Genomic DNA, 13,367 nt, shown 5'->3' with positions numbered 1-13,367 from the left:
TGGTCAGTAGATTAGCAAAAGCAATGGATGCAACTCCGGAATCAGTCACATAGGCTGGACATTATGTCTGATATTAGATTTCATTGAATTCGTCAACCAACTAGCCCAGAGCAGCAGCAACATCCACCTGATAAATTACCTCCACACCACCCATAATTTCTACTAACAAGCTTTGCAACGACCATATCTACAAGGCAAGTCCAAGAGCCGCGAGCAAACCACCAAGTCCCAAAGCCGCAGAAGCCATGTTGGCGGGTGCAGCATTGCCAGGGCCATCGCCGGAACCAGCAGCACCCGTACCCGAAGGACTGTTACCAGTGCCAGAACCACCAGAACCGGAAGCACCCGTCGCTGAAGCGGTGTTAGACGGCATACCAGAAGGACGCGAAGCAGTCCCTGACATGCTTGTCATGGGACCGGGACCGCTGGAAGAAGCGTTCGAAGCGTTCGGAGCGGCAGACGTACCGGAAGCAGAAGCCGGGGGTGCTGTAGAAGCGGCGGATGGGTTGTAGGACGTTGTGGTGAAGGCGCATTCGCGGACGATGTCGTTTACGTCTGTGTGAGTGTTAGTATGGAGGTTGAAATGGGAGGTGTTGGTAAGGAGAGGAGGTCAAGGCGTACCATTGTCCATCTCTCCTCCGTTCTGCATGATGCATGCTGCGCAGAGGGGGACGGCGGTGTTTGCGTTTTGGCCGTTGCAGATGCATTGGCGCTCGGCCATGTCGTCGTCTACAATGTGAAGTTAGTATCTAAATGCTCACTGGCTTGGACTGAGTCAGTCTTTCAAGGGAACTTACTGGTGCTGGTGTCACAGTCGCGTGTCAGTCTGGTGACGGAATCGCAAACGCTGCGGCACTGCATGGGAACATCGTCCTGGTCAACGTCCTGAGCAAGGCCGATGGCCGAGAGGGCAAAGACAACAGCGAGCTTCTGGAAATGCATTGTTGTGGTAGGTGTTGGTAATAGCAATCTCAAGCGAGAGTCGTAAAGTGTTGTATTGTTGTTGAGTAGTGGAGACGGTGGTTTGCGTTTGTGATGGCCTTCATCGTGGGAAGTATGGGGGAACTATATACCAGCGGAAACTGCTCGCGTGCCTACTTTCCCTTCTCAGACGGCCTTGCATGCGCATCCAATCAAACGCTGCTGTTCCTAGCACAGGCGCAGGGCTGACATCACAACGGGGGGATTACGTCTGACAGCAGACTCCGCCCTGCCCCCATCCAACATCGGGCCGTTGTCGGTTATCACGGGTGGAGGTTTGCCATGGGGTAGATGGGGATCAAGGCCTTGTCGCCAGACGTCCAAGCATGGAGTTAGATGGCGTGCCAAGCCTCCGTCGCTTCCTAGAAGCTTGGCGAGTGAGGTTATTGGGCTGCTTGTCCAGGACGATCGTCTTGTGTCGCACGCAGCACCGCCTGCCGCGACGCGACAGCTCTGCGAACAGCACACACGCCTACGCGTAGCCAAGTCTTCAAGAGAAAGTTACAAGAAACGTCTAAAAAAAGCAGGATACACCACATGGCTTCGGTAATAGTGGGTCTTGGCAGCCATCAACGTGACGATGCGGAGAACTTGTGGGTTGCGGTTGAGTGATCAATGCGATACTATTACATGAGGTCACGGTGATGTGGATCGAGTCAGGCCCTCTCGTCGACTAAGGAAATCCTCCCCGCTGCACCTGCCTGCCGAAGCGTTGGGATTCTGATTTGATCAGGCTTTTACCAAGCTCTGCGGATGTTCCTGCCAAGTGTGAGCCAAGTGAATAATGCACGTGTTCCATGCCCGCACCGCCATCGATTACGTGGTGGGCAGTCGCACGTCGTGTGAGGCTGTAAAGGCGGTATGACTTTGTTTCTATATTTGCAGGAAACTTGCATTAATATCGCATGTCAACCAAGGAAAAAGCTGAACAGGCCTGCAGCCTACATCAACATAGAAGCGTACAAAATAGGTGACCTAGCGCGGATGTAGGCTCTAGGCCTGTTTAGTCTTTTTACTGTATGAGATGGTCGCATGGGAATACAGTGGCCAGGGAATAGCAAGAAGAGTGAATGTTATTACCGAAATATAACAACAGAGATGGTATCTTGAGGCGCCGCTATGCTACATGCTATGTGAAATGGACATAAGTGTCTTTCGGACGGTCAGTACAACGCCAAACTCCCATGATAGTTGCCTTGAAGGGACAACTCCGAGCAAGTCCTGATGCTGTGCGCCGGTGCGACGCGCTATGCTGCAGAGAAAAGCTTTGCAGAAAGCTACGGGCTGTTGATCAACACCGGCGGTGGGTATGAATCGTGGCTGTGCGCATGGGAGTCATGCTGACTTACGAAGAAACTCGTTTCTTATGAGTTGCACCTAACACTCGGAGTCTACACCGAGAATGTACACGCTGCTGTGTTCTACATCCACACATCATGGAACACAGCAAGGTGTACATCTCCAAGGTGCGAGGGTACAAATCATAAAGACGAGCTTCTTCGTATGGGAGAGCCTTTGGCGACCACCTGTGTGGGAGACGAAAGCCGGATCTCGGAATTATCCGGAAAGCTCGGGGCGTCACGAAGCGATGTCGGGTGCTTTGCCGCTGGGCGTAATGGGCCGCGACCCTGACACGAAGCCCCGTGATCCTTTTCTAGGCGCTGACTGGACCGGCACGCGCATGGCATCCTCTGGTTTAAGTTCTCCAGTAAGCCACTGACCCATGTGAGTTTGCCATCTCCTGAGATCCTCCTCTTTCGTCGCTTCTCTTAGCCTTCTATGCCGTACCAGTCTCTCCGCGACCTGTTGAAGAACAATTTTAGGAGGCCGATATTCGGTCAGGCCTCCTGGACTGGCGATATTGTCTCTCTCAAGATATGCCGTTGTCGCTTCTTCCATGATTGAAAGTGTTTTGCCACCAGGAACTTCTTTTCTTTCGTTTGTTTGGGGGTTCGTCCAAGGTCCCTTCACCCAATTGTCGAGTGGTAGGCCTTCAAGCCCTTTGTCAACATTGAGGCGCTTATACCATCGATGCTCTCCTTTAGCTATTGTTCGCATCATCTTATGACGGTCTTCCCCCTCGGTATATTTGATCAAAACATTCTTGAAAACAGCCAACTTCTCGCTCCACTTCTGCAGTGCCTTGACTTTGCCCAACGGACCAGGCCAAACTGCCGCGAATCCGTCATTCGAGGTATCTGGTCGTCCGGTTCCGATAGAAAGCAACAGCCCTGGCTCCGTGTCGTCGCCCTTCAGCGAGGCGTGTTCACTATAGGCAGCGTAGGAGGGATTGTTCTCACGAATTCCTCCATCTTTGAAGCTCATTCGCTTTTTGTTCTTGCCGCTACCAATATCGGCCGTGAGCATCTCGAAGTAGAAAGGGGCTGCTGAAGTGGCCCGCGTTACCTGCCATATCTTCAACTTATCGGCACCGGCGTTGTAAGACGTGACCCAAGGTGGAGCGATGTCGGGGTCGTATTGATGGTTGTATGAGCGGAGGAGGTAGGCTTCATCGATTTGACCGGAGTGGGTGGCTGTGAGGCAGATCGATTGACATATCCGCTCTGTTGGCTTGGCTCTGACTGAGGGCGCACCACTTGACCATGTAGTTGAACTTTGTAAGGAGCCTATCCCTGACTCTTGTACCGGTACTACCCCTGACGTATCCTCTTCCTCCAGAACCCAAGGATGCCAGTCGTCTCCTGTGCAGCTCTTGTGCTCCTTACAGTACTGCTTCACAATATCTCGCACGGCCTTCTCCAACGGCTCGTGGTGATATTTGGTAGCAAGTGGCAGCACACTCCTTTTATGCCCAAAAAGCTCGTGTCCTACTCTGCGGTATAATTCGAGACACTGTGGTACGCTCATCCGTAACCTAGCCAGCATAACGGCTATGAGGCCGCCCGTGCTGGTTCCGTACATGTAGTCGAAATAATGACATGGCAGTAGCTCGTTTTCGTCGAATTCGATTCGTTCGCTGCCTTCTACGGGGCCTTCGTCTGCTTGTATTCGGCGTTCGGCTTCGGCGATTTCGTGCATGAGGCGTTGGATGATCAGGAGGCTCGAGTAGCCGCGAATGCCACCCCCATCTATCGACCATGTTAGTATCTATTCCTCGTAGCGTTGCGCGCATTCGTCGCGCGACCACCCTATTCAAGGAAAACGCCGAGCACCCGAAGAGCCTACATTGACGTTGGGTGGCCTACTTTGCAGATTCTTATGCTGATGTAGGCTCCAGGGTGTTCGGCTTTCTCCTTGTATGAGGTGCCCTCGCGAAAAGGCCCTTCAGGCTCGAGCGCGAAAGACGGAGAAGGTGCTACGCCTGCTGGACCCTTCCCCACATTGATAGCGAACCAACTTGACGTACCTAGCGTGAGTATCAAATCCTCCCAACAATTCTCTTTGGTAACGTTCATCTTCCAGGTTTCTCCAGTCTTGTCCTGCTGGGTCGCACTGGTACCCGTCGTCCTTATACTCAGCGGCCTCGAGGCCGGCTCGGGGGGTTGCAACATGACGGCGCGCGCGCTTGGTGTGTTCACGATGACGCCAACCCAGGGAAAACCTAAACACCCTGGAGTCTACGTCGACGTTGGGTCACCTACTTTGCAAGTTATTGGCTTGATGTAGTCTGCAGACCTGTTTAGCCTTTTTCTTCGATGGCGGTTTGGGACCTACGTAGGTAGGGTATGGAGCCTTGCACAAATCGCGCACTGATGATCAGGCTGTGGACGTAAGGATGTAACGGATCGACGCAGGATAGAGTGGATATACATAAGACTGCGGAGAGCCTCCTGACAGCTCTCCAGGGCTGGCGCGTTCCTGCAAAGGGCGCGACGGTCTGCTGGTGGATGGGTGGGTCCCGAGGTCGCGGGAGTGGCTGACTCTGCGCCTAGCGAGGGACTCTGCGATTACGACGAATTAGGAGAACGGATTCACGACCGAGCCACTGCTAAGCCTTTGGGGTCCAATAAAGCGCTGGGGCTTGTTTCTGATGGCGTTGTAACCCTTGAGGTTTGTTATGACGGAGTGATCAGGGGAATGATAAGTTTGTGTGACGGGAAATAGAGTGATGAGATCCACCGATCCTCCCGCAATCCTACCTACCCAGAGTTTGGGATCGCGACGACAACTAGAGTGTGACTTTGCTGGTATCCGAACAGTTTGCTTTACAGGCATGCAGTTTCGCGTAGTTGCCTACGCCGAGCTGAAATCTAGGGCGGTGTACGAGAAGGCGGAAAGGCATTGCTCCAAGCTGCAGTCCTCCTCGAGCAAACCAAAGCCTCCAGGGGTATGAAACGGAATCCAGAGTGATGCTCCCTTGTGATACTGGTGATGGGCGAACGACTCTGTCGGACTGCGTAGTAAGAGCGAAGAACGTCCGAAAGAGTCACCTGAATGGCGTTCTGGCGTCACAGTGTCGCAGGTGATGTGCATTTGTATGCTTGCTAGTTCACGCAAGTTCGCCGTTGAGCAGTCCAAAGGCGATGAATCATAGGTATGTAGAGCAGTAGGATGAGTCAAATGGTCGATTTGGATTTGGATGGGTATTTGGTTGGGGATGGTCTCGGCATACTGGAAGGGTTCGTTTTTTGGTTCGTAGCAGGCTCTGCCGTTGGCCGACCGAGTTTCTCCTCACGAGACAACGGTTTTCGTCTCATGTTGCGCGAGACGAAAGAAACGCCACCTGACCGAGGAGTTAGAACGCCCGTACTTTGCTTGTGTATAGCTCTTGCCTCAGGAACGATTCACTGCTTCGCACCAGGCCAATCACGGCAGTCGACAGCACAGCCGCATCGTGAACCAATCAGCGAGTGATTCGGCCGAGCCGGACATCATTCCAGCACAGCCACGGGGCGCGGCAGGTCCGTGTGCTACGCCCGCCCAACGCTCTCTTGCGACCCAGGCCATCACCCCACCGGCTCTTGCTCTGTATTTCCACTCACACGACTGATCACTGCCCTCGCCTATACAAGCACCTTCCACCAGTTTGTAGGACCACAAACATTCCTCAAGCGAGACAAGCACCCGCTCTCGACACCCAACCTTCACCGTCCACCACCATCACCGCCCACGGCAGCCCTATCCTCGCCTATAGAGACGTCTCAGCCTCACCCTATCCGGAACCGAACCGAAGGAATGTTACAGGAAAGCATGACGTTCAAGTCGGAGTCGACGTCTGGCACCACGTCCAGTAAGGCGAGTAGCCTGTTCGACCTGGACCAGAACTGCGTCAAGTCTATCCTCGTGTACAAATATCGCTCAGGCGCAAAGGGCCTAGAGGTCAAGACTGAGCGTGATCTCTGCACGGAACTCGACCAAGGTACGTTCTCTGTAGTCTGTTGGTGTGACTTCAACTAAAGGCAGCGTCCAGATCCGTCATTACCCTTCATACGCGTCACAAAGAAGCCTATACCGCGCGGCAACAGTCGGCTTGACATCCTCAACGAAGACCTACTCGCCCCCTCGGAACGCGAAAAGTACGCAGAGAAGCCTACGCTCAAGGCTTCCGTCGCGAATGTGGGACTGCCCACGCTCGCCAAGTGGAAACACATGATATTGGGCAGCTACGACGATCTCTATATCGTCTCGCGCTCGCATACCTTGTCGCCTGAGGCGAGCAAGAACAACAGTCCTGAGTCCAGCCAGCACGTCAACTCGTTCCCTAGAGAAGCGGTGCACAGTGACGAGGCCTAGGTGCGCCGCAGGACTGAGCTGGATGCCGTTGGAACAGGCGGCTGGGCGATGGATGTCTGACATCTCTTGCGTTGACAGTAACGCTCAGCCTTTACATGACTGCACACTCGTTACACGACTATACGTTTCTTACCTATCATTACGCGATACCCAACGAGTTCGGCGCCGGATGGAGTTTACATTGTTTGGGGTTCCTTTGTCCTCATGTTGTCTGTCGCTGTAGAATAGCAACGAGTGTGTTGCACATCTCCGAGTTGGTAGTGTGTAGCTCTTAATAAGACAACCATGATCTTTAGCTGCTATCTTAACATGCATGGGCCTAAACAGTGAAGAAACAAGAGACCCCTATGTAATGAGTGCTTTTCAGCGCCGAGGAATGAACCGCTGCAAGGGTAGGTTGTCGAGAAACCAACGTCATCAGACGTTTGATTCGCTTCGGCGCATATGCCTGTCAAAGTTCGCAGGAGCGACCTGACCTAACAGGGAAGCGACGTAAAGCTTTTCTCTCCGTGTTGCAGCGAAGGAACACACTGCCTGCATTGTTTGTATACACGTGGGTGGCATCGGACCTTCTAAATGGCTGGGCGCAACGGCAGACCCATCTACGGCTCGTCCAGACGGCACTAGCACACGAAGGCCCACCAGGCCTGCACATGCAAGCGGGGAGCTTCACTCTTGGGCCCGGTCTCAGCGCGCTGGGGCCCTGCATCGACTTCTGAAGCTTCCGCCGCGAGCCCATATTGCTAACACTTCCATTCAATCGCGCAGTTGAACGCCTTCGAGGTCTGCAATTGCCCACATCGCGCCCAGCATGAGGTTCGTAATCCCAGCAATGCACCCGCGCATGCGCCCTCCAATCGTCGCACAGCGGGTGATGTCAACGGAAACTAATGCGCGTATCCAGGTTCGGTCAGCAACTCAAGCAGTCGCTCAACAAGGAGTGGATCTTCTACTACATCGACTACGAGGGCCTTAAGAATTCCCTACGCGTCCACCACATCTGGGATGAGAAGTCGGAGCAGAGCTTCGTCGAGCAGCTCGAGAAGGAGCTCGACAAGGTCTACACGTTCCAGCGCGTCAAGGCCGAGGAGATTATCCGTCGCATAGCAGCGTCCGAGAAGGAAGTCAACGATGCAGTCGCGCGCGCCCAGCAGGACCCCGAGAACGCCGCCAGCTACGAGGAAGACTTCGATCTGCTCGAGGAGGACCTGAGCGACATCATCGCCGACGTCCACGACCTCGCCAAGTTCACGCAGCTCAACTACACGGGCTTCCAGAAGATTATCAAGAAGCACGACGTACGTATTGCATAGCTGCCATCGAACCAGAGCTAATTGAGTGTAGAAAAACACCAGCTGGTTCCTCAAGCCCGTCTTCGCCGCCCGTCTGAAGCGCAAGCCCTTCTTCCAGGACAACTACGACTCCTACGTTGTCAAGCTCTCGAGACTCTATGACATTGTCCGCACGCGAGGAAACCCGGTCAAGGGCGATGCATCCGCCGGAGGAAAGCAACAGAACTTCGTGCGCCAGACGACCAAGTACTGGGTGCACCCGGATAACATCCTGGAGCTGAAGCTCATCGTCCTCAAGCACCTGCCTGTGCTTGTATTCAACCCCAACAAAGAGTTCAACGAGGAAGACTCGGCCATCACATCCATCTACTTCGACAACACCGAGACATGGGAGCTATACCAGGGCCGTCTGAAGAAGACCGAGGGTGCTGAGGCTATACGTCTGCGTTGGTATGGAGGCATGTCTAGCGACACTATCTTCATCGAGCGTAAGACGCATCGCGAGGACTGGACTGGCGAGGAGTCTGTCAAGGCGCGTTTCAAGCTTAAGGAGAAGAACGTCAACGCATACCTCCGCGGTGAACTCAGGCCCGAGCAAATATTCGAGAAAGAGCGCAGGGAGCAGAAGAGACCTGAGAAGGACATTGCTTCCGATGAGCAACTGGCTCGAGAGATCCAGTACCGCGTGCTAACCCGCAAGCTCGAACCCGTTACACGCTCCTTCTACCACCGCACCGCTTTCCAACTTCCCGGCGATGCTCGCGTTCGTATCTCTCTCGACACGGAGCTTACCATGACCCGCGAAGACAACCTGGACGGCAAGAGGCGTGCGGGCGATAACTGGCGTCGCATGGACATTGGTGTAGACTGGCCGTTCAAGCAATTGCCAAAGGAAGACAAGGAGCTGTTCCCTTATGCCGTCCTCGAGGTCAAACTCCAGACACAAGCTGGAGGAGAGCCACCGCAGTGGATTCGCGACCTCACGTCTTCCCATCTTGTCGAAGCTGTGCCCAAGTTCTCCAAGTACATTCACGGCACAGCTACGCTGAACCCCAAGCGCATCAACTTGATCCCATACTGGTACCCTCAGATGGATGTCGACATTCGCAAGCCTGTTAGTCACAAGTTTGGTATTGAGCGCCCCGGAGCAAGCAACGACATCAGCACCAGCGGTAACCTCGATGACGATGAGAGCGAAGACGAGGATGCCGTCATGGGCCTTCCTGCTGCGAACGGCAACGAGGACGATGACCGACTGAGGCGGCTGCGCGAGGCAAGGGATGTCATGGAGCAGAACGAGATGGAAAGAACCCGCGACTACGGCACTCTTACGAATGGCAACGATCCCAATGCGCTGGACATCGAAGAGCGTGTCGCCGCAGGACGCACTCGCGATGAGGATTACCCCATCTACGATTCTGACAGCGACGACGAAGACGAGGAGTACGAAGCAGCCAAGAAACAAGGAGGCCTCCGCTATGCGCGCAAATGGGTAGAGCGCACTGCAACCAACGTGGGCTCCACAATACTGTCAACAGTTGCCACGGTTATCCCCAAGCCAACTCCTACCGACGTTGGTGAGGGAGGCTTCTCCCTTGGTGTACCCTCATGGAAGCAAAAGGGAGAGGTCAAGAGGTTCAAGGCACCCAAGGGCAAGCGTAAGTTCCTCCAATCATCTCACACTACCAAAACGTACTAACATAATACCAGGCATCCACGTCCCCGTCCGCGTCGAACCCAAGGTCCAACTAGCCACCGAGCGCACTTTCCTCTCCTGGCTCGAATTCTCGATCCTCATCGGCTCCATTGCCGCTACATTGCTCAACTTCGGTGACCCCCTTGCCTTTGCGGCTGCCTGGGCGTTTACCATCATTGCTTGTATTGCGCTGTGCTACAGTGCAGGCTTGTACCTGTGGAGAGTGAACAAGATCAAGGAAAGGAGAGCGGTTACGTACCACGATCGCTGGGGACCTACGCTGCTCTGCTTCGGACTGTTCTGCGCTGTTGCCGTCAGTTTCGGATACAGATTCGGCAAGGGTGGTGTTGATGGTGGGTTGAAGGGTGATATCAAGGGGTGAGAGTGTTGGGATATCGGAACAAATACATAGCTCATGGGGTTCGACGTTTTGAAGTGGTCACGACTGATGGATGGACGGTTTCGAAGGTGACGGGAAAGATGGGAGTGATGCATTATTGGCGTTACGTGTACAAAAAAAGTGTACATAATAATGGGTATTGTTGTACTTTTGACTGATGCTGTAAACCGTTGCAAGGAGCCATCCGATGGCTTGAACCAGTGACACCGAAAGGAGGGATTGCATGCACGTGTTGTCTCGCGCATGGGCGGAAGGTATAAATTGCTCTCGCCCAAGGCCCTGCTTCATGTCTCCTCTATCACACGTTACTCTTTTTCCAAAAAAAAAATCACGAGAGCATCACCCATGTCTCTTCCGCTGTTTCCAAAAAGCACAGGAGGCGAGACCATGGTCAGCCTTGCCTGCTTCAGTTGCGCCAAAACTACCAGATCGATGGCGCATGTCTGCATCTGGACACTACGCTGGCATAACTCAAAGCCGCCCTGCACAGAAGACATGTTGTTTCCCGCCCTGAGAAAGCGCGACGCTACCTACGCAGTATCCGCCTGCCTCTTCTTGTCAATGTTGCCGAGAAAGCACGCATGTCTGGGAAACGCTTAAAGTGCATACATCACTATGAAGAGTACCCAGGTCTTCGTCTTTCGACTTCGTGTCTACATTCCAGCCTTCTGCTCTTACCCTTTCCAAAAACAATTGAAGACCTCAATATGTCTGTTTCTCTCAAAACCGAAGCCTACTTTGACATGTCTTTCTTTGAGCTTTCGGTATCGAAAAGAACACAATTGCGCAGCATGAGCAATGGTCTGCCTTTCAAAAGATCAACAGATACGAGAAGATGTTTCTCTGTGAGCATTCGGCTTCGAAAATTCTGAAATCAGAACCGATGTGCCGTCCCTATCCGCTCTGGCGCTCAAGATCAATGAAGCTCAGAAACAGGGCATGGAGATTGAGTAAGAAGAGGCGGTAACCGAAAATTCACATAGCATGTAGCATGAGTGCGGAAGGAGATATGCGAGCTGGGGTATAAAAGAGGTCCTTTTCTCTGGGCATACCTAGGTACATCCTCCTTCCTCATTCACTTACCTGCTTTGGGGTTGTCACCAAAAGGCTATACGAATCTACAAATGTGTGTTCTTTCCTAAAAACGACGACGACTACGACATGATTCTGCGCGCTCGCTGTTGCTTGGGTATTTACTTGGTGGCATTTGTGTTCGAATTTTGTATCTCTTGGGTGGTCTCGCAAAAAGCATTTCGTGTATGTGATGACCTCGGGAGTCTCTCGGTGGACGATGAGGGACAAGGAATCACCGGGAACTTGGAGCGCTTGTCTACCAAAAGAGTGTAACAGGATGTTCATGGAATGAAAAGAAGACATCATCTGCATTCTCCAGGTTTCGTATCCCTCATTAAACAACTTTCGCTATCCACCCCTCCACTTAGTACTTCGGCTGAAATGGCAACGTAGCCATAATCGTCCCCACCTCCGCCTGTAAGCCAAACAACTTATACAGCCACTTGATAATAACAAAAAAGCTCTCCGGCTCGCCCATATGCTTGAACCCCTCCACAAACCGCGCTTCCTTCGGCGCCCCATGCATCAACGCAAGATAATAATCATCGATCGGGAAAATCTCATCGTCAGTCCCATTCACCAGCAGCAACCTCGCACACTCCTGCTTATCCAGCGTGCCATCGTTCAGCAACGAGAACTTGCTCATGGCCTCCTTTTTGAAGGTCTCGACGTCGTTGCCGTAGCCCCATTTGTAGGCCAGTGTGTTGGCAAGATCGAAGGGGTACTCGAGGTGATTTACATTGTCCAGCCATTCGGGGGAAAACATGTGGTGGCAGCCGCCCCCGAGGGCGACGACGCCCGCAAGTTTAGAAGCATGCGTGTGCGCGACGCGCATGGCGTAGTACCCGCCTGTGCTGAAGGCCCAGATGGCGATTTTCTTTGCGTCGAGAAGCGGTTGCGTGGCTATCCAGTCGAAGAGCGAGCTGTAGAGACGGTCTGGAGATGTGGGGTCGGACGCCGTGGCTGGACAGTCGCCTGTGCCGGGTATCTCGAGGACGATGGTTGCGACGCCGACACGGCGCCAGCCTTCCATCCATACGGCTAGTTCAGTGCGGTATCCGTCTAGTCCGGTGAAGATGATGAGGGTGGGCACGGGGTTTTCTTTCGATGCGCTTTCAGGGACGAGGTGGTACACGGGTATGTGTTCGCCTTCGTCTTGGTTGCGGTGTTTGTGTGGGATCATGACTTCGTGGACAGGGTGTTCCCGCATTCCCAGGCCTTTGATGCATACTTCTTTGCCTAGTCTCCAGGCTTCACGTTGGACTTCGCTGCGTGGTGCTGGGAAGCGGCTGATGCGGTACACGGCGCTGGATCGTAGGTAGTACTCTGATGCTTTCTCTTTTTCGCCATTCTTCTCGGCTTCTGCGGCTATGGACTTGAGCTTTTCGGCCTGTGGGAAGTAGATTTTGGCGTATTCGTCCCAGTTGTAGGGCTCTTTCATGTCTTTGGATACCATCTCTTTCACTATCGGCTCGAAGTCGGAGGCTGTGCCGAACATGAAGGGGTAGACGCCCATTTCTGCCTATGGAGAATCAGTTGTGAGATCTTCATGTATGTAGTCTGAGTGGCCGGTGATAAACATACAGGCTTCTTCCACTTCGTCTCCCACAGCTGCTCATAAGACTCGTGGTGCTTCGCCGGCGTCTTCAGCTTCTCCTGGATGAAGAACTTGCCCCCTGGTGCCGCCATATTTGATATAGTCTTCCTCTCGATGTAGTGTATATCTAACTTCTTAGTACGACGCAACCTGTATCCGGAGATGTAGCAACGCGTTGACGGAAGGTGGACGGTTGAGATGAAGATGCATCAGTATTCGATTCGAGTATCATATATAAGCTGCCAATCTATTCATAGGCCTCCCGCTCGGCACAAGTTCACGTACGCCGATAATGTTGCGGCAATGGTGTCGCGGTTCACGGTTCGGGCATTAAACGTTGCGGCAGGGCCCGCGGGCGGGGAGCCGAAAACTGAAACCCATTGTCCACATACAGCACGCGATCACACTGTCTTGTTATACTCAGTAATCGGCCCCGGTCTCTCATCACGAATAAAACACGCGACTATGCCTGCACTTGTCCAAGAGGGTGTCTATATACGAAAAGGCTCTTTCTCCTCTTGGAGTTGTCCTTCACGTCGCAAATCACCCAAAGGTATTCTCTGTATTCCGAGCAAAGCGTTCGCAGAAAGTGACTTGGTATATATCTCTGGGGTACATCACAAGAACACTGTT

At 53.2% G+C, this 13,367-nt stretch overlaps 5 protein-coding genes across 5 annotated transcripts; 2 read left to right on the top strand and 3 right to left on the bottom strand.

The window, feature by feature from the left end:
• Positions 1 to 187: 187 nt before the first annotated feature.
• On the bottom strand, positions 188 to 942 carry J4E85_000416 (uncharacterized protein; the record flags this gene model as incomplete). Its single annotated transcript, XM_051464707.1, has 4 exons — positions 188 to 351; positions 466 to 555; positions 622 to 729; positions 798 to 942. The coding sequence occupies 4 exons, from the start codon at positions 940 to 942 to the stop codon at positions 188 to 190; spliced, it is 507 nt and encodes a 168-aa protein (XP_051331228.1).
• A 1,617-nt stretch (positions 943 to 2,559) lies between these two features.
• On the bottom strand, positions 2,560 to 4,493 carry J4E85_000415 (uncharacterized protein; the record flags this gene model as incomplete). Its single annotated transcript, XM_051464706.1, has 2 exons — positions 2,560 to 4,070; positions 4,349 to 4,493. 2 exons carry the CDS (start codon positions 4,491 to 4,493, stop codon positions 2,560 to 2,562), a joined length of 1,656 nt encoding a protein of 551 aa, XP_051331227.1.
• A 1,639-nt stretch (positions 4,494 to 6,132) lies between these two features.
• J4E85_000414 (uncharacterized protein) lies at positions 6,133 to 6,675 on the top strand (the record flags this gene model as incomplete). Its single annotated transcript, XM_051464705.1, has 2 exons — positions 6,133 to 6,301; positions 6,353 to 6,675. The coding sequence occupies 2 exons, from the start codon at positions 6,133 to 6,135 to the stop codon at positions 6,673 to 6,675; spliced, it is 492 nt and encodes a 163-aa protein (XP_051331226.1).
• Positions 6,676 to 7,486: 811 nt separating this feature from the next.
• J4E85_000413 (uncharacterized protein) lies at positions 7,487 to 10,045 on the top strand (the record flags this gene model as incomplete). Its single annotated transcript, XM_051464704.1, has 4 exons — positions 7,487 to 7,491; positions 7,580 to 7,973; positions 8,020 to 9,625; positions 9,678 to 10,045. The coding sequence occupies 4 exons, from the start codon at positions 7,487 to 7,489 to the stop codon at positions 10,043 to 10,045; spliced, it is 2,373 nt and encodes a 790-aa protein (XP_051331225.1).
• Positions 10,046 to 11,501: 1,456 nt separating this feature from the next.
• J4E85_000412 (uncharacterized protein) lies at positions 11,502 to 12,826 on the bottom strand (the record flags this gene model as incomplete). Its single annotated transcript, XM_051464703.1, has 2 exons — positions 11,502 to 12,659; positions 12,722 to 12,826. 2 exons carry the CDS (start codon positions 12,824 to 12,826, stop codon positions 11,502 to 11,504), a joined length of 1,263 nt encoding a protein of 420 aa, XP_051331224.1.
• Between the last annotated feature and the right edge of the window lie 541 nt (positions 12,827 to 13,367).

Source organism: Alternaria conjuncta, assembly GCF_024043145.1.
Source record: "Alternaria conjuncta strain BMP 0040 chromosome Unknown scaffold_1, whole genome shotgun sequence".
In the NCBI taxonomy this organism is placed as follows: domain Eukaryota; kingdom Fungi; phylum Ascomycota; class Dothideomycetes; order Pleosporales; family Pleosporaceae; genus Alternaria; species Alternaria conjuncta.
The sequence above is the reverse complement of the archived record's forward strand: the minus strand, read 5'-3'. Positions and strand labels throughout refer to the sequence as shown.